The following is a 19,268-nucleotide window of genomic DNA, read 5'->3' on the forward strand; positions in this document are numbered from 1 at the left end:
ATCACGGATCCTTCTTAAAGGAAATTTGATACTATTATACATATCTTTGGGACAGGCAGAATCTGGTCATAAAGCGTACGGCGAATATCATTTCCGACTTACAATTTGAGTGGCCTACCAATTGGTTGGTGGGGGAGCTTGATTGGCTCTGCCACGATTTTGGATTTATTCATCGAGTCACGTCATTCTTATAGACACTATTCTTTTCGTATCCCAAGAGGATTGGGATTAGGGACTTCTTATTCTTCTTGCAATTGAGCCGGAAAATCATCAAAATAGCAAGAAGCGGGACAATAAACATTCTTTCCCTTTCGCATGTCATCATGCAGATTAGCAATCCACCTTTTGACAGCCCGAGTAAGGAGGTCTGCTTCTTAAAACGTGAGAAGATTGGACACCACCACTACTCTTGGTCACCAAATTAGTTTCACGTGCACATTGCAACAAGAATCGTGTTTTGATGTGTGGAGAACATGGAATTGAATAATAGATTTTGTCCTTTAACAAGAGATGAGACCGCTGGCGTCCTGTTTCTCGCTTAGGGTCAAACTCTACTATTCAATTGCGAATCCTCTACGCACCAAACACGATTTGATTGGTCTGTAGCATTACCAAATAATGTTTACCAAAGTAGTTCGTGGTATAGATTGCAACAAGAATGATGCTTTGATGTGTGGAGGACGGGGAATTGAATAATAGAGTTTGTCCTTTAGCAAGAGATAGGACCATTGGCCTCCTTAATTTAGGAGCAGTTTTTCCATGAAGATTTTGTCCGTGAATGTAGACCTCCTTACTCAAGCCATTGAAAGGTGGATCGCTAGTACATGCATGATGACATGCAAAATGGAAATAACGTTTATTGTCCTGCTTCTTCCTATTTCAATGATTATCCATGGTATTGGTAGAACTCTTTCCGCTAAATTGCAATAATAATTTCTACAGGAATGACGTGAGTCCACAAGTAAATCCAAGATCGTGGCAGAGCCAATCAAGCTCCACCATCGTTGATATTTAAAAAGGACCAATTTTTTTATATAATCAACAAGCAACAAACTTAGTCAATAATAACAAAGTTTAATGAACAACAAAAGTCATAAGAACAATGGCCAACTGGAAGAACATCAATGACTTGGCAAGAAAGTTATTGACATCAACCATCAGTTATTGATGAAAACCTTCACTGAGGATGAAATCATCGGCATCGACATGTAACTAACGTGTAGCAATACTTTCGGATATGTAACTTATTTAGGTAAGCATTATTAGAATGTAGGTAATTGTTGAGTCGTTGTGCTTAGTGCCTCTATTTTTGGATCTTTGTAATGTAATTTCTCGTAACTGTAGATAGGAATAGGAAGTAATTTGTTTTGAAATCAATAACCATTTGTACCCGTTGATGGTAGGTTTAAATAGCCACATCATACTCTTTTTTAAACCTATCCACTCAATCATAGAACTTATCGTTCTTTGCAAATTTATCCTTTTTTTTATATAGTGGTGTACCTCTAGTCTTCATACCTTTAAATTTCTTGTCATTTACTTTCTTGTCCAAACTCAACAAATCCATTTATATTCGAAAGGTACTTCATCATTGATTCATTTCTGATGAAACATCTATTTGGATATTTTGAATGGTAATTTGTCGTCAATTCAATTCGAGCAAAACAACCACCATCCGAGTAGACAATTTAAATTTTAAGTCAAAAACGCATACTTTATGATTATACTCAGCTCACTACAAAGAGATAATCATCCGACCGCATGTATGAACAGAGCCCAATGTGATTGGTGTTGTCTCAAAACTAGTCCAACTAAAAAGGCGGTTATGAACACAATTTGCCTATTGGGGTAATGACACAAATGATTTTGAACATTGGCTCAATGTGTAGTGTGGTTCTTGAAATTTTAATTTATTCAATGTGATACCTAAATTGTAGCTTAATGTGCAATTTTGTGTCTGAACTTTTAATTTACTCAATGTGGTCTTGAACTTTTTGCGTATATTCAATTTAGTTCATGAACTATATGAAAATGTTCAATATTTATCATTTCATTAATTCAAGTTCAATGACAACATTGAATATTTTTATATAACTTGGGGACTAAATTGAATATGTACCAAAACTCTAGGAATCACATTGAACTGTGTAAAAGTTCATGAACCGTATTGCACGTTAGGCTAAAGTTTAAGAACCACAAGAAATAAATCAAAAGTTTAGAAACACATTGCACATTGAGACAAAGTTTAAGAACCATTTGTGTCGTTTTCCCTTTATAAATAGTCATCAAGTAGTGATGTTCCACAATGCAAATAGCCACTCCTTGGTCTTCATTTTGTGTATTGGCCTGATATGCACCAACGAAGCATACAAAAAAAGGGAGATATGTCGGTTCCAGTTTCAGCAATTCCATCTTCTTCTCCGAACAAAGGATCAAGCCGCGTGGTTGAGCGCCGCTCGGCAGATTATCATCCAAGCATATGGGGCGATTACTTCCTCGTATATGCTTCTCCCACCAACTCCATGGTTAGCAGTTTCTCATATGGTCATGTGAATGAGCGAATAAATACACGTGTATCATGCTTGCTTTTATTGGAAGTAGCGTATATAACATATGCAGGAGTTAAAGTACGTTGGAAGAGCGGAGGAACAGATTGAGGGATTGAAAGGAGAGGTGAGGAAGATGCTGACTGATGCCGTGAATAAGCCCTCACAAGTGCTGCCCTTGATCGATCAAATCGAACGCTTGGGAATTTTCTACCATTTCAAACGTGAAATAGACGAGCAATTAGAACAAATCCATAAAAGTTACTCTCAACTTGTGCATGGAGATTTTAAGGGTGATGACCTTCACATGATCGCTCTTATCTTTCGATTACTACGACAACGAGGTTATAATGTTTCATCAGGTATGTTTTAAATTTAGTTTACTGCTGCTAAGTCAAATATTAGGAGAAACAAGACTAGGCATGTCATCTTTCTAATTTCTAATATACTGCATCTTTTTTCCCCACATTGGTTTTGGTCGCACAGTGGTTTTTAACAAATTCAAGAATAGCGAAGGGAACTTTAGAGAATCGCTGATCACCGATGTACGTGGACTTCTAAGCCTATATGAAGCTTGTCATTTAAGGTGCCACGGCGATTCTATTTTGGAAGAAGCACTTCCTTTTGCTATTACTCACCTTGAATCAATCAATGAAAGCAAAGTAAGCACTAGTCTTGCGAAACAAGTGAAGCGTGCCCTAAGGCAGCCACTTCACAAGGGCTTGCCAAGGCTTGAGGCAAGGTATTATGTTCCACTCTACCAAGAGGAGCCTTCACATGACCAAGTCTTGCTTGCCTTGGCTAAATTAGATTTCAACTTACTGCAAGAGCAACACCAGAAGGAACTCGGCAATATTACAAGGTTAATCAACTTCATGTGACAACATAATTTAGAATTAGCTTCCAGACCAGAGGTTTACTCTTCTAATTCCAATTTACCCTTCTAAAGAGTGTTTTGAAAGTCTTTTGCAAGAGAAGAAAAAGGAGTTTAAACTATATGAATTGGTCAAGCAAAAGTACTTTCGATTTCACTCCTATATGTTCAATCATAGGTGGTGGAAGGATATAGATGTTGCGACGAAGTTCCCATTTGCTAGAGACAGGATTGTGGAGTTGTTCTTCTGGATCTCAGGAGCATATTTTGAGCCGGAGTTTGCCGTGGCCAGAGATATATTCACCAAAGTGATCGCTCTAACATCCATTCTCGATGATATGTACGACATCTACGGCACGTTGGAAGAACTTGTAATCCTCACAGAAGCAATTGAGAAGTCTGTAATCCATTCTTTTTCTCAAACTTCTGAATTTGATTGATTTCATAAAGAGCCGTGTGTGTCATGTTTTTGGGGACTTGAATATAGGTGGGATGTTGATGCCATGGACGGATTACCAGAGTATATGCAAGCTTGGTACAAGGTGCTTCTCAATGTCTATGATGCAATAGGGAATGAAGTGGCCACAAAGGGAAGATCGTACCGCCTCACCTATGCGAAAGAAGCCGTAAGCATCATGGATAAACTTTGCATGCAACGAACACAATTTTTAAATAGATACCCTAACATTCTTGTTTATATGTAATTCTCAGATGAAGAAGCAAGCGAGAGTGTACTTTCATGAAGCCAAATGGTTCCATACCAACTACACACCAACACTAGAGGAGTACATGCCCCTTGCATTATTAACAACTGGCTATGAAATGTTAGCAATCACGTCGCTTGTGGGAATGGGCGATGTGGTCACGAAACATGCTTTTGAATGGTTGCTTGGCGACTGCAAGATCTTGAAGGCTTCACAAATCATCTGTCGGCTCATGGATGACATTGCCTCTCACCAGGTTTGATAAAAAAAAAGTTATCATCCTCCAATAATCTAATAAGATCAGATCAACCACCCCTTAGTCAAAAATAATGTCAATATAATAACACCCTATCGTTCAACGTGCAGTTTGAGCAAAAGAGGGGACACGTAGCATCTTCAGTGGAGTTGTTCATGAAAGAACACAACGTTTCGGAGCAGGAAGCCGAAAAGGAATTGCGCAAACGAGTGGTTGATGCATGGAAGGACATTAATGAGGCGTTTCTTCGTCCGACCGTAGTTCCACTGCCAATTCTAATGCGAACTCTCAATCTCTCACGAGTGATTCATGTGTTGTATAGCAATGGAGATAACTACACCCATTCTGGAACCTCGCTCAAAGATCACGTGACATCTCTCTTCATTAGCCCCTTACCAGTGTCACATCTCTCAAGAGGAGCACAAGAAGGAACTCAGCAAGATTACGGGTAACGTCTCTTAAAGATCGTGTGACGTATCTTCTCATTACGTAAAGATTTGAAATCAGATTGATGGCATGCATTTCTTTCGTCCAGCGGCAAATGAAGACGCCATGAGAAAGAAGCAAGAGAAAGGAAAACAAGCGATGGAGCGGTTGTGAACTATATGGGAATTGTTAGTTTATCAAGATCTTCAACAAAGAGGAAAATCGACCAGAAGTAGTTGTTCCAAGAGTTGGAAATTCCGATGCTTTAGTAGTTTGTGTTTATATTGTATTCCTGAATATAGGATCAAGAGATGGAGCTTGTTTATTTTCTAATAGTGCTTAAGATGTGGTAATGATACTGTTAAGATCACAAGCATTCTGAGGAAGAGCTTTTTGTGTAGCTTTTTGTGTGGGTGTGATTTTATCGAGAAATGATGTAACGTGTAATGCTTCTCTAATGATCATTATGGCAAGGCCATGTCCACAATAACAAGGCAAGCTTCTTTAGAGGCATGACATGAATATTCTTTCCACCTATTCGGCAGATCTGTCAGTGGAAAATTGGTATCGTCCATGTAAAAACCAAAAAGTGAAAATTTACATCATTTCTTCAATACCTTTTTCAATTGTTTTTGCTTTCCAATTTGGCCTTTTCGAGACCTCAATTTGATGTCCACAACGACAACATTTGAACATAATCATATTCACATATAATTTACATAAAGCATTGGCATAAGAAAATAGCATTGTAACTATGTAAACGACAAGTCGATTCTCTGAAAAGTCTAGGACACTGACTCGAGAAACAATGCAACAATGGTTCTGCAACTCATCCAAATAAACTGTAGACGATGGAAGGAAATGCAAGTTTCAGCTCAGAGAAGATGGCATGCTCTGTGTGATGTCCCAGTGTTGAAATATTAATTTCTCACGTCCATGGTGGGGAGCTTCGCGGAATGAGTGAATGAGAAATGCATTGGACTGCGGATCCTTGTTATGCCTACCTCGTCCTCAGCCTAATTGAGTGTCTTAATGGGACTTCGTTGTGCCTTTTGGGAGTCGAAGGCGCGGTTAGATCATTCCATTCTGCCGAGTTCTTAGTTTGTCAGCAAAACTCAAATCAGCCTTTGTTAAAACTTGGAAAGAATCCAAAGTTTTACTGGCACGCTCTCTGAATTAGCTAAACATCATTAGGATGTGGGTCCTATGTGTTTTTTCTCTTCTAGTCGACTTAAATCTTGAAATATAATCATAATTTGAAATGGTATTAATCGATGTTCCTTTTCTTTCTCACTAATTTGGTGTTTTGCGAGTCGGGTGTAAGGATTCGACTATTACGCTGGCTTCCTTGAGCGGGAATTCCAATTCCTCCTTGGGAACAACAACCACCATCATCACTCAGATTCAAAGCTCAAGCTCTGGAGATGAGTTGTTACGGATCCAGAGGAAAAAGAAGAGTATGGAGTCGAACAAGGAGTCGGCTAGGCGGTCGGGGATGCAGAAGCAAAGGCACTCGGGCGAGCTCATGGCGGAAGTGAGTCGACCGAGGAAGGACAACAACCAGATCATCACGAGCATAACCCACCACTTTCTGGGCCTAGAGGCCTAGAGCTCGATCCTGAGAGCTTGCGCACTCTTGAGCTAAGCTAGAGACTATAGTCCCTCAAGGACATTCTATTTTTCTTAAAGAAGATTGACTGGAGAGTTTTCGAAAGGAAGAAGGGAGAAGAAGATGAAGAGAGAAAAGAAAAGAACAAAGAAAAAGATTTTTAAAAAAAAAGCATTTAGACGAAAATGCCCTTGATCATGGTTTGGAAATTGACTTGTTAAATGCACATGCTTGCCAAGCTTTTGTTTGAGATTAAATTGATTACTTTAGGCTCTTATATGAAATAAAGTCGACTCTAGGCGCTCTTTTGAAAAAATGACCTCCTTGTAGGTAATTATTTGAAAATTTCCCTTCTTTTTTTTCTTTTGAGGCGAAAATTTTATGAGACGATCAATCGGTATCCATGCAGTATATTTTTTGTCATTGTCTTTTGGACAAAAATGCCCTTGATTATGATTTCGAAATCGGCATGTGAAATGCACATGCTCGCCGGCGCTTTATTACTAAGTTGATTATTTTCTAGCTCTTATTTAAAACAAAATTCATTTCAGACTCTCTTTTCAACATTTTAACATTTATTTTTAATTGATTTTTTTGGATATTTGAAGTCGTTTTCAACCATGTGACGTCTTTTCATAATATTTTAAGCATAAAATAATTTTTTCCAACTTTGGCGGGAAAACCTTCATTGCTTTAGAAAATGGGATGAATCCCGAGACGGCCCTCTACTTCTTGGGCTAAAGCCTGACTCTAGTATCTTCAGCCTGTTCAAGGGCCAGCCCTTCTTCCACAGGATCTTTGTCCAGTAAATCAATAGTGATAATTTCTTTTCGCTGAAATGGTTTTACATTTTTAATTCTAATATTTCCTCTAATTTATTTAATTGAAAGTTGTTTGATTCCTGGAAAATACAACCCACCATTAATAACTCAACCATGGTAACCTTGTGTCATAATGTTTAATTTTTGTTTAATTGGCAGATCCAAAATCATTCTTATTTTCTTCCTTTTGGGCCTATTCAAAATCATTCTTGTTTGACACAGCATAGAGGAGCATAAGATCGCATGGAATCGTTAAACCATTTTAGGCTCCGTTTATTTCACAAAAAATGAATTATTCAAAAAATATTTTCTTAAAAATAAACTCTTCTATCGCTTGAAATGATAAGTAATTGAAAATTATTTTCATTATTTCAAAAAATTTATATCTAAATATTTTTTGAAACACGAACATACTTTTCGTTCTTTCATTTCTCAAGGCGACACAAATGACCATTATTTGTAAAGTATTTTCTAAATCATTCAATATTTGTGAAGTAAGTGCACCCTTAGTTTATACCACCAACTTTGGTCCCTTAGCATAAGACTTTTCGTAGGAAAAACAAAGTTGGGAAAAGAATCTCCCAGTGAATTTTTGCTTTGCTTATTTGATATGGTCCTATGTTAAATCAGATCGCAAAACCATTTGTCATCGTGGTCTAAACTCATAGGACTGCGCTTAACACCCCTCCTCTTGTGAATAGAGCGGGTAGGGGAATCAAGCCCACATCGTTAGCTTGGAAGACTAGGGGATGTAGCCGACATTGTATGTATATTAGGGGCCAAGGCAACATAGAGCGTTCCCCATAGGAAGAAAAAGGCAAGGACTATAGTTGTAATCACCGGTGATCCATAAACGATATTGCGTGTGTGGCATATGTTCGATTCAATTAGAGGCGCTTTCTTAGAATGTCCTATTATATGTACAAGTCTGCATGTGCAACACAAGTATCATTGTAAAGTATAGTAAAAAAACTTGATACCTTCATATTTAAGCCATTTAATATATCTAATTGGACTTATCTTTATCCAAAAACTCAGGCCAACGAGTTAAGAGCTTAGGACATAACTAGATATCACAAGCAACTCTTTGTATTTCATTAACCGCTCTTACCACATTGCCTTACATAACAAACAAGGTTGGCTAGATTATAATTTATTTCGGCTAACAAAATAAAAATATAACATTTATGAAGCTATTTCAAATTATCATTCAATCAAGATTATGATTGATTTTGAAAAAACATTAGTGTTATAATATCTGATAATAGCATCAAAATAAGTAATTTCTTCATTTAAGGTATGAGAAATATACAACAATTTTTTATCATACTTGAGTTTGATTTGGAAATATATAAGAACAAAAGTGCAATCATATGCTCAAAAGCTGAGTTCGGGGAAAAAAGGGAAAGATAAATTGTTTTCAAAATAGATTGAAAGGCAATAATAAAATAAAGAGGAAAATAAAAAGAAAGAGAGAAGGAAAATAGTGAACAACTTTAGGGGAAAATTCCAAGTAAGAATTTGAAGTGGAACTTATTTCAAATAAAAGTCTGAAATAATCATATCAGTCTCAAAAAAATGATATGAACTCACTATTTAGTGAAGGGAAATTTCATCTTTTTAATTTTTTTCTTTTTCTTTTTCTTTTTATTTTTCTTTAAAAAAACTAAAAAAGTTAAAACTTTAAGAAAGAAAATAAAGAGCCAATGAAGGGCCAATGACCTTGCTGGCCATCGCCGTCACCCCACCAGCTATGAGGTGGCTACCACAGTTCCCTCCCTCTATACTTTTTCTTTTTAAAAAATAATCTAATTTAATTTAAATTTAAATTGTGTTTGAACGAAAATATACTTAATCGGCCAGAATTTTTTGTGGTCGGTGAAGTTAAGTCTTTATTTAAAATAATCATATTCACTTCAAACCCTTTTTTTGAGACTAATATGGCCACTTCAAGTTATAATTTGGAATAAAGTTTACTTCATAATCTTATTTAAGAACATGAAAGCACTTTAGGCCCTTATTTAAAATTTTCTCTAACATTATGTGTTTCATTTGTTACATAATCTCATGTTTGTTGAGAAAAAAAAAAGGAAAATGTAAAAGAAAATGGGGAAAAAAAAAGAAGAAAGAAAGCTACCGGCGGGCGACTCTAGGGAAGTCTTTTTTTTTTTTCCTTTAGAAGGAAAAAAGAAAAATGACTATTGCAAATATGAGGTCTCCTTGTTCTCGGTAGACTGCTTTGTTTCTCGTTACTATCACAGTCTTTGTATATAACAAATTAATAAGATCATGCGCAACAATCACAAAGCAACATGAAATGAATTCGGTGCATAAATATTGTAATCATGTATTTAATTATTATCTAATTCACTAAACAAACCCCAATATTAAATCCAATCTCAATTATGTTCCAATTTTTTTTAGCTAAAAAAGATATTTCAAACTTTCAATCTAAGACAAAATCTGCTAATGATTGAAAAAAATCCTCACTGATTTCTTCAAAAATTATCAACATCAAGAAAATGATATTATTTCATAAGAAGGTGAGAGGCGTTGATGAAGACACGAGTTCTGATAGCGAACCTCTAACAAGCCTTGATATTGAAGAAACTAGTGACGATCTTTCAGTTATGAAGGCAGACCTAAAACTAAAGCGAAAAGTTAGGACCATATTTGAATGAAAAAAAAAAAGTTCGAGATGGAATCGAAATTAGACCTAAAATTGAGGGTTGATTGGGGAATTAGACCATTAAAAGATCGTCGAACGCGGATGGCTTCTCTCTCTCTCTCTACCATCTTTTGGTCAAATGGAAAAAAAAAACAAGGCAATGTCGAAACCTGCTCTCCCAGTCTCGACGTCAACTGACGATGCGTGCGTGCCGTGTGCCTGGGGGAGAGAGCAAGGAAGGAGAGGGGATTTGACCATTGAAAGGGAAAGGAATTATTCTTATATGGACAAAAGAAACACAACCGCCGGCCTTAGATTAATCTTCGACACCTGATTTCGGCCACAATAAAAATCCCGTTTTAATCAATTGCGTCCCGAAATTGACCTCAGTTTGGGTCCCCATACAATCCAAAATATTCTTGAGGGGAGAAGATTCCGCGACGTGCCCCTCCACTTCGAAAGCGCCCTCGGTCTAGAAATATAAGATAATATGGAAATATTGGCCGTCCGTTCGATCACTCCTTACGCATGTCATCTTTCCAATGTGGTGCCCTACCAATTTCGGATGCTCTTGACCCTTTGGCTTGGCAGCATTGCTAAGAACTAGCAAACATCGCATGTTCAACTCTCTTGCACTTCTCGGACGATGCCTCAATTAACTCCCTCTCTCTCTCTCTTCCAAGATTGCTAATCATAGATTTAGTCAATAAGATGAATCGATTGCTTATGTCCTTTTTTGTCGACCCCGATATAGTATTATCATTTATTTCGATGATACTTTGTGTCATTCTTCAATATACATATAATCCCCATTTTGGAAATTTTTGCATTTATTAGGATTGAGGCTTTGTGTCATTCTTCAATATACATAAAATCCCTTACTTGGAAATTTATGCATTTATTAGGATTGAGGCACACGAGCTTTGGCATGACACCTCTCCAACATGGTACACTACTCATGACCAAAAAAAAAAGGTACACTACCTATTGCATGACTCCGATTTTGGCAGCCTTGCGAAGAAGTAGCAAACATTGCAGATTCAACTCTCTTGCACTTCCAAGACAACACCTCAATTATCTCTCTCTCTCTTCCAAGATTGGTAATCACTATAAATTAGTCGATGAGATGAACCGATTGCCCTTGTCCTTGTTCATCAACCCAACATGGTATTATCATTAATTCAATGATGCTTCGTTTCATTCCTCGATATGTACAATCTGCGATCCAGAAACTTCCACATTTATTAGGTTCAAGTCACGTTAGCTTCGATTTCAAAAGGTAGTGGAATATGAAGGAAATTCAATTTAGGTGCAACGTATATACATATGACGCGTGACGTCCGGCTAAGCCAAGCATCGCAGACGTTTCTTTCCGGTGCAATTTGGTTGTTAAAAGAGGAAGTCGTCCCACAGAACATCCATTCGGAAAAAAGCGGGTCAAAGCGGATTGCCCATCTCCGCAAGTAAAAGCATGCGCGCTTGAAAGTGATATGAACAAGGAATTCCTAATCCTAGTCGAGTCGGGGAAGGAACCCGAATAATAATATTATCTTACGCCACTAATCATCATTGAATTCCAGTTTATAAATAAAAAGGAAAGAAAGCAGGCGACGACTTGCATACCAATTTCGTTTTCCCCCAATTGGCATATGAATTAAACTGAATTAACGAATACCCTATTTAACCCACCAAAGCAATAAGCAGAAAACACCCTCCCCAAAGCCAGAATCAACAAATGAATAGCCATAAAGCAAGTTCAGAATCTTCTTAGCTTTTCAAATCTCCCTCTTCATTGCTTGCATCCGACCAGCCTCCACCTCATCCAAGTCACGATCGAAATTCACCGTACCCCATGTGAGAAAATTAAGGATAAAATTCGGGTCCCTTTTTCGGGTTCCTGCAAATCCAAGCCCCTAATCCCCAACATAAGGAGAATATCTTAGGGGAGCGGACCGGACATCGTAGTAAAGCTATGCCCGCATGGCGGCGGCTCTTCTGGTCGGCCCTCCTCCTCCTCCTCCTCCTCCTCGTTTGGCCGCCGTGCTTTCCCGCCAGGACCGCGCCGGGCACCGTAACCGTAGTAACCGTCGACGCCCGGAATTCCACGTGGCGGGACTTCTCGAGGTTCCAGGACGCCGGGAAGGGGACCCAGGTGGACGGCATGTCGGAGCTCAAGCGGTACTTCAGCCGGTTCGGGTACCTCCCCGCCGCCGTCTCCGACTTCACGGACGTGTTCGATGACGACTTCGAGTCCGCCGTCGTCGCGTTCCAGACCAACCTCGGGCTCGACGTCACCGGCGAGCTCAACGCCGAGACCATATCGGCCGTCATGTCGCCCCGGTGCGGCGTCGGGGACACCCCCGTCGACGGCGCGCAGCCGCTGCGGCGCTACGCGTACTTCCCCGGGCGGCCGCGGTGGGACCGGGCGGAGCCCGCGACGCTCAGCTACGCGCTCTCGCCGCAGTACACGGTCGGGTACCTGAGCCAGGAGGACGTGAGGGCGGTGTTCCGGCGCTCGTTCGCGCGGTGGTCGGCGGTGATCCCGGTGAGCTTCGTCGAGGCGGTGGAGTACCGGAAGGCGGACATCCGGATCGGGTTCTACCGGGGGGACCACGGGGACGGGCAGCCGTTCGACGGGGTGCTCGGGGTGCTGGCGCACGCGTTCTCGCCGGAGGACGGGCGGGTCCACTTCGACGCGGCGGAGACGTGGGCGCTGGACTTCAAGAGGGAGAAGGCGAAGGTGGCGATCGATCTGGAGTCAGTGGCGACGCACGAGATCGGCCACGTCCTGGGGCTGGGCCACAGCTCGGTCCGGGAGGCGGTGATGTACCCGAGGGTGAACCCGAGGACGAGGAAGGTGGACCTGAGGATCGACGACGTCGAGGGGGTGCAGGCGCTCTACGGGTCGAACCCGAATTTCAGGCTGAGCTCGCTGCTGGAGTCGGAGAGCGAAAATAACGGAGGCGTTCGTGGCGGCGGCGGATTGGAGCGGAGGTGGTTTGCGTGGTCCACCTGGTTAGTGGCTCTGGTGGTGGATTTGATGTTACCTCTGTGGTTGTGAGCATGATTGATGGACAGGACAGCCTTTAGGTTTATAGCTTTTTTCCTTTTGGGTTTTGAACTTTCATAAGAGAAACACCAGCAAGTGTAAATACTGCTCGACTTTACCGATACACAGTTCAGCCAAAAAGAACTGTATTGGCACACATCAATTCACAAAGGAAAATGATGCGACAAAAGTTATTTCTTTTCAATGGTGTTCTTATTTTCTTGGTAGAGAAATGACATTTTCTGTTTCGTTCAGGTGGTTCTATGCAAACTTCAGCATGAACTCTGGCATAGCAGCTGATCTAAAAGTTCTTGTCCTTAAAAAGAATTTGATCTTTTTCTATGAATTGATTGGTCTCGGATGGACTTAGGCAAGGCTAAGAATGAAATTGCTGACTCAGATTTGTCCGGATTGCGCAGGCCCACGATCGCATCACCCCTGCCTCCGGTTCGCTTGCGCCATCCACGAGCCGTACCTAAGTCACATCTGAATTCGATATGATGTTCTTCACTTGTATCCAACTAAAACCGACTCCTTTCCTCACGCCTCTCGACCTCATCAGCTCTCTAACCGCACCTGCTTCGCTCCATTTCCCATGAGACGCGTATATGTTGGACATCGCAACGTAAATGTAATCCTCATCGCCTTCCAATTGGATCAGCTTTGCAGCTGCGATTTTCGCAGTCTCCAGATCCCGACAAGATCCGCAAGCACCGAGCAAAGTCCTCCAAACCGAGGCCCATGTGCTGAATCCAAGTTTGTGGATCATCTTTCCAGCCCTCCGAACTTCTCCTCTTTGACCCATTAACCTTATTATGGAACAGCCGTGCTCGGCTGTTGGATGAATCCTGTAGTCATCGATCATTGATTCCAAGTACTTCATGGCGAGCTGCGATGGCATGCCGCCATGGGAAAATGCAGATAAAACGTTGAGAAATGTGATCTCGTCCGGTTCTATACCATCGATAAGAAGTTGCTCAAAGCAGTGAACCACCTCGGCAAAGTAACCATTGTGGGCAAAACCGGATATCATGGCATTCCATGTTATCAAGTTCTTCTGAGGTAGGGAGTCAAACATCAATGCAGCATCTTCCACTTGGCCACACTTTGAGTACATGTCAACAAGGGCACTACCAACAACCACAGATGAGTCAAAAGCGCACTTCGTCGTGCAGCAGTGTATTGCCATTCCCCAACTCAGTGCTGCTAAAGATCCAATTCCGCTCAGAATGCTTGAAAATGTGAATTGATCCATCTCCATGCCTTCTGAGCGCATTCTCGTGAAGAAATCAAGAGCTTCTCTCGATCGATTTCGGTTCACATAACCAGTTATTATTGAATTCCATGAAGATGAACTTGGTTTCGGCATGTACAAAAGGATCTGTACAGCATATTCCATGTTTCCGAACTGGGCAAAACCATTAATTACCTCATTGTATGAGATGGTGTTGGGATTGGGCATCTCCTGCAAAAAATTCAATGCCTCTTCAAGGTTTCGGTTTCTAGCGCAAGCTGACAAAACCGAGTTCCACGAAATAGTATCCTTATAACACATTGCTCCAAACACATGTACCGCCTCTTGAACACATCCGCATTTACCGTACATGTCAATCAAGCAATTAGAAACAAAGACACTGCATCGCATACCAACTTTCACGATCTTGGAGTGGATAGACCTTCCAAGCTGCAACAAGCTCAACCGACCGCACGCAGCCAATGCCGCCGTCACAGAGAACGCATCACCAACGCAAGTTTCAGACTTGTTCAGCTGAACAAACAAGCTCAAAGTTTTCCGAAACAGCCCAAAGCGCAGATACCCGGAAATCAACGTATTCCAAGAAACCACGTTCGGCTCTGGAATTTCGTCGAACAGGTTGTGGGCGCCGCGCAGTGAGCCTTTTTCCACGTGGAAGCTCATCAGGGCAGTCATCACGAAGACATCGGAGCCGAACCCACGTTTCAGGGCAAGACTCTGAAGCTGTAGGCCATGCGATTCGGAACCCCGCGACGTCGTGGCGGCGCGAATGAGCCGGACCAAATCATACCCGCACGGTCTGGCACTGGATTGGAGCATCCGAGCTGCCATCGACAAATCAACTCGTCCGGCCCGTGCTTCGGATTCTTTTGTTTGGGCAATGGCTGCGGTGGCCCCATGATCTTCTTGAACGGAGCAGGCCCGGGAGGCTGACGAGCGCGTCGATGTGGAAGGCGGGTGTCGGAACCTCGTACCCAGTTCAGCAAGTACCTTCGCATGCCTCGGCATCAAGAGCAACATATCCAACGACATTCATCTTCGGTCGTTTTCGGAGATTGCTCGGTGCTGCCTCTGGATTTCCATTTACGTGGCGCTTAGATGGGACTTGCCTTGGTTCGGTTCTTGTCCATGAAGGAAAGAACAAATGTTCCGACCATCGCACGGTATCATTGCTCATTTGATTTTGTTAATGGTGCATAGTATAATGATTTGCCAAATTGGTTTACTATAGGAAAAGCATTTTTGGCAAATTATACCTAGACGTTTCACGCAACATCTTAACCACCAATTTATCTAGACTTATGAAATTTTTTTGACATCAAGTTATATCTCTTAGGGGTGATTAAGTCCAAAGTGGGTAGGATCTAAACCCAGACCTTGTATCTAACCTGTTATAACCAATTCCCCTTTTTGAACCATGTACTCGACCCTATTTATATTGGACCTTATACCTGACCCACCCTATTTTTCTGGTCCGATTCCAGGGTTAACTCTATTTTTCATTGGAACCTATTTTGCAATCTCTCAATATCTCATATGACTTCGAATTTTATATTAATACGCGTGAAAATAACGTAATACTCATTATTTGTATCGAAACATTAAACACTTGTAATAAATAAATACATTAACTTTTTGACTAAATGAAAAATTAAGGATTCATAGGGATAATTATAATAAATAAAATCATAAGGTAAAGAATTAGTAACAAATATGGATTTATTATTAGTCTTATTCCTACAAATATTACATAAAACTACTCATTTATGCAAGCATAACTCCTCTTACAAAAGAGAAATTATGCGAGTCAATCCACGTGATACACAAGAATTCGGCAGCGACAAATACCGCTTGTCTATTGGACGGTACAAGAGGGAGCCGATAAGGGGGGAAGCAAGTGAGGAAGAGGAATGACGAAGGAAGAGTGTCATGCGTGTTTGAGAGAGTCAAGAAGAAAAATGCCGTTTGATTGCAAGAGTAAGAATAGAAATAGGGGGAAAATAGGGTTTTAGACCTATATTTACAAAATTGATTCTAAAATCGGTTTGGGAACCATTTTCTAGGTGGGTAATTAATCAGACCCAGTACTTGGACAGATTTAAACTAATTTTGAATTTTGGGAACTGGTTCCCGAATCGATTTCAACGGGAACCAATTCTCGACCCTGTTTCCAAGTGAGCCGGTCTGGTTGCACACTCCTAATATCTCCATTCTTGAGAGTATCAAGAGATCCAATGATAACATGTCATATTACATCATGCGGACGAGATTTTTATGATTTTTATTTTTGGACTTTGTGGGAGTAGTATCGTGGGTCTATTTGGATATTTGACTTCGAAGACTTTCTAATGATTTCTATGGATGATGTCATGAATGATCCATCTACTTTTACTTGAAATTCAAAATAATTAATTTCATTTTTATTTTTCCCTTTTCAAATGGTCCCTATACCTTATTAAAAAGTGTCAACAATTTCTCCTTACGCTATCCCAATGACAAATTTTGCTGATGTGGATTTGATATAGTTAAAAATTGTTGACATATCCCTCATCCCATTAAAAATTGTTGACACGGACTTGACACTATTAAAATTATTATGTGAATATAAAATGAAAAGTGCTGACGTGAAGTGTATGTGTGGATTTTTTTTTTACACTTCTCAAGATGCTTCCCTTCCATATTTTCACTAATCATAGGAACTTGAGGCTTTTGGCTTAAAGCCAATGCAGTCTTTCTTCCTCTTCACTTCTCAAAGACATCTTCAACTTCAAAATCACGTTCAGACCCTCGCACAAGTCGAATCTCTTCTTGCTCGCCGCCGTAGCCGCCAGATCCAAAGTTCCCTAGCCTTCGACACTCAATTAGGAATGTTGCGGACACCATGGCCATGGAGCTCGAGCTCAAGCTCAGGGCAGCCATGGCCAGCATGCCTCGAGCTCGAGGCCGTGAATACTACTAAATTCGCAATCTCGTGGCCGTGGACGGCAGCCATGGCAGCAGAACTGCTTCACAAGCTCAGGGCGGAAACTTGGTGCTCGGTCCGCCCGTCCGAATCAAGGCGAACTCATAACTCAATAAGCTCCTCGTAAAGCCCGTCCAGCATCGTTCTTCGCCTCCCAATTCGGCTTACTGTGGGCCTGCGAATGGTCGGTGCTATGATCGTGTCCATTGAAAACCCACGGATCGAAAGCTATGATTGAAATATCCTTTTACTATTTTTCGACCCAAAAAAAAAAAGGAAATATCCTTTTAGTATTCAGAAACAAAGTAGTTTCTCTCTCTACATATATTTACAATTGGTTGAAATTGTTTTTTTTTTTTTGCTAAAATTATTGAAATATCTTGTTATCATGAGAAAATGTGATAGATATGAAAAGAAATGACCGTCGACATCAAGATAAGCCATGATTGATCTTGAAAAGTGGTAATGGTGGCCGACTAAGGATAAAATATCTATTCCCAATAGCTATATAGACTTACATGTAAATAGGACCAAGTCATGCATTGTTCAATGCATCTATTCAAGACCAACAACCTTCTCTTCTACATACCCTCTCTCTTCTTCACATCATCTTTTTTTAGGATGCATTTGGTAACTATTTTATTCCCGAGAATAATTTTTATTAAACAATTTTTTCTGATTCTATTTTCTAAATAAGTTTCTGAGCATTCAAATATATTTGATAATAGTTCAAAATTTCTATTACCAGAATAGACCCTCAATTTTTTTTTGACTTAGAATTTTATTTTTTTAATAATTTTTTTATTATTATTTTCTCGTCTTCTTCCTCTAGTTGACTACAACCATGATGATGGTTAGTGACTGGCCAAACGAGAGCCGATGAGATTATCGTTCTCGACGAGCCTCGCCAACCCTTGTCAAGGGCACTAAGGGTTTGACGAGGTCATTGAACCTCATATGGCCACAACTAGCTAGGGGAAGAAGAAGATGAAGAGAAAAGAGGGGAAAAAAAAAAGGAAATAGTTTGAGCTTGATTTTGGAGTTGTTCTTGAAATTAAAGAAACAATTTTTTTTTTACTTCTTAATTACATTCCAAATCTATTCCTAAAAATAAATTTGTTATCAAAAACAAATGGGCCCATCCGAATAGGTCTCTATTCTTTTTTTGTTCTAAGAAATAAAAGAATAAAATCATGCACTATTTTGCACGTTACTGAATGGGCCCTTATTCTCTTTTTACACACAAGTTTGATAATGCATTCAAAATGAAATTTTCAAGAGAGTGACCGAATTCATGTGACTTTGTTGTATACTATGGAGATATATTTGTTTAAATCCAACAACAACAATAATAGTAGAGACTAATAACACCTTAAGAATAGCGATCATCATCACACGTCAAAATATTAAAGAACTATAAATTGCTGGTCTATCTTGAGCATAGCTTATATATTCTATAGAAAAAATTGCGTCACGCAAGCATATAGTTAGTCTAATAAGATGGTCGTACTTCTTGACCTTTTGCTTTCTTGGCGAATCTTGAAAGTCTTCTCTCCAAGTCACTTCACATACAATGCCCCTCTCTCTTCTCATCTCTCTTCATTATTTGGCTACCCCTTATATTCAAGAAAAGGCTTTCGCTTTAACAAATGACATAACGTGGATGAGAGACAAAGCTATCTATTGGAATCTTTTCTTATGTACACGAGACATAATAAAAATATATATGAATTACTATGACAATTGATCCATATTTTTTAAAAGTAATATTACGAAAAATTAAAAACTGATATATCTATAATAAATTTATTCAAAATTAATTTTTTGACCATCAAAATCTCACAAATGTGATATATTTGAGACAAATTTACTATTCGTTAAATTAGATTAATACTATGAAAAATCATGAAATTGTATACTTGTGACAAATAAAAGATAAAATCTTAAACCGATATGCCCATCAACTTTCATGTATCTTCTAACTTAACAATTTAAAAATTTAACAGAAACTAATTAAGGGTAAACCGATCGCATGTGTACCAATTTAGGGAACTAGTTTATAACAATTTTATCACAAGCATATCAATTTATGATTATT

The 19,268-nt window shown here is 39.8% G+C and overlaps 3 protein-coding genes across 4 annotated transcripts; 2 read left to right on the forward strand and 1 right to left on the reverse strand.

Annotated features, from left to right (window-relative positions):
• The first annotated feature begins 2,319 nt into the window (after positions 1-2,319).
• On the forward strand, positions 2,320-5,296 carry LOC104443681 ((-)-germacrene D synthase). 2 transcript variants are annotated; one of them, XM_039312435.1, is made up of 8 exons: positions 2,320-2,525; positions 2,620-2,908; positions 3,033-3,408; positions 3,599-3,817; positions 3,908-4,046; positions 4,132-4,380; positions 4,491-4,828; positions 4,916-5,296. In XM_039312435.1, exons 1-8 carry the CDS (start codon positions 2,352-2,354, stop codon positions 4,923-4,925), a joined length of 1,794 nt encoding a protein of 597 aa, XP_039168369.1. In that variant the 5' UTR covers positions 2,320-2,351; the 3' UTR covers positions 4,926-5,296. The 2 variants fall into 2 exon arrangements, with proteins under 2 accessions (XP_039168369.1, XP_039168370.1); XM_039312436.1 differs by having other exon boundaries at positions 3,033-3,288.
• Positions 5,297-11,448: 6,152 nt separating this feature from the next.
• LOC104443682 (putative pentatricopeptide repeat-containing protein At5g47460) lies at positions 11,449-15,358 on the reverse strand. Its single transcript, XM_010057189.3, has one exon. It carries the CDS (start codon positions 15,238-15,240, stop codon positions 13,429-13,431), a length of 1,812 nt encoding a protein of 603 aa, XP_010055491.2. The 5' UTR covers positions 15,241-15,358; the 3' UTR covers positions 11,449-13,428.
• Positions 11,858-12,994, forward strand: LOC104443683 (metalloendoproteinase 1-MMP). The gene has a single exon (XM_010057190.3). The coding sequence runs from the start codon at positions 11,877-11,879 to the stop codon at positions 12,963-12,965; it is 1,089 nt and encodes a 362-aa protein (XP_010055492.3). The 5' UTR covers positions 11,858-11,876; the 3' UTR covers positions 12,966-12,994.
• Positions 15,359-19,268: the final 3,910 nt, after the last annotated feature.

This window comes from Eucalyptus grandis, chromosome 5, assembly GCF_016545825.1.
Source record: "Eucalyptus grandis isolate ANBG69807.140 chromosome 5, ASM1654582v1, whole genome shotgun sequence".
Lineage (NCBI taxonomy): Eukaryota > Viridiplantae > Streptophyta > Magnoliopsida > Myrtales > Myrtaceae > Eucalyptus > Eucalyptus grandis.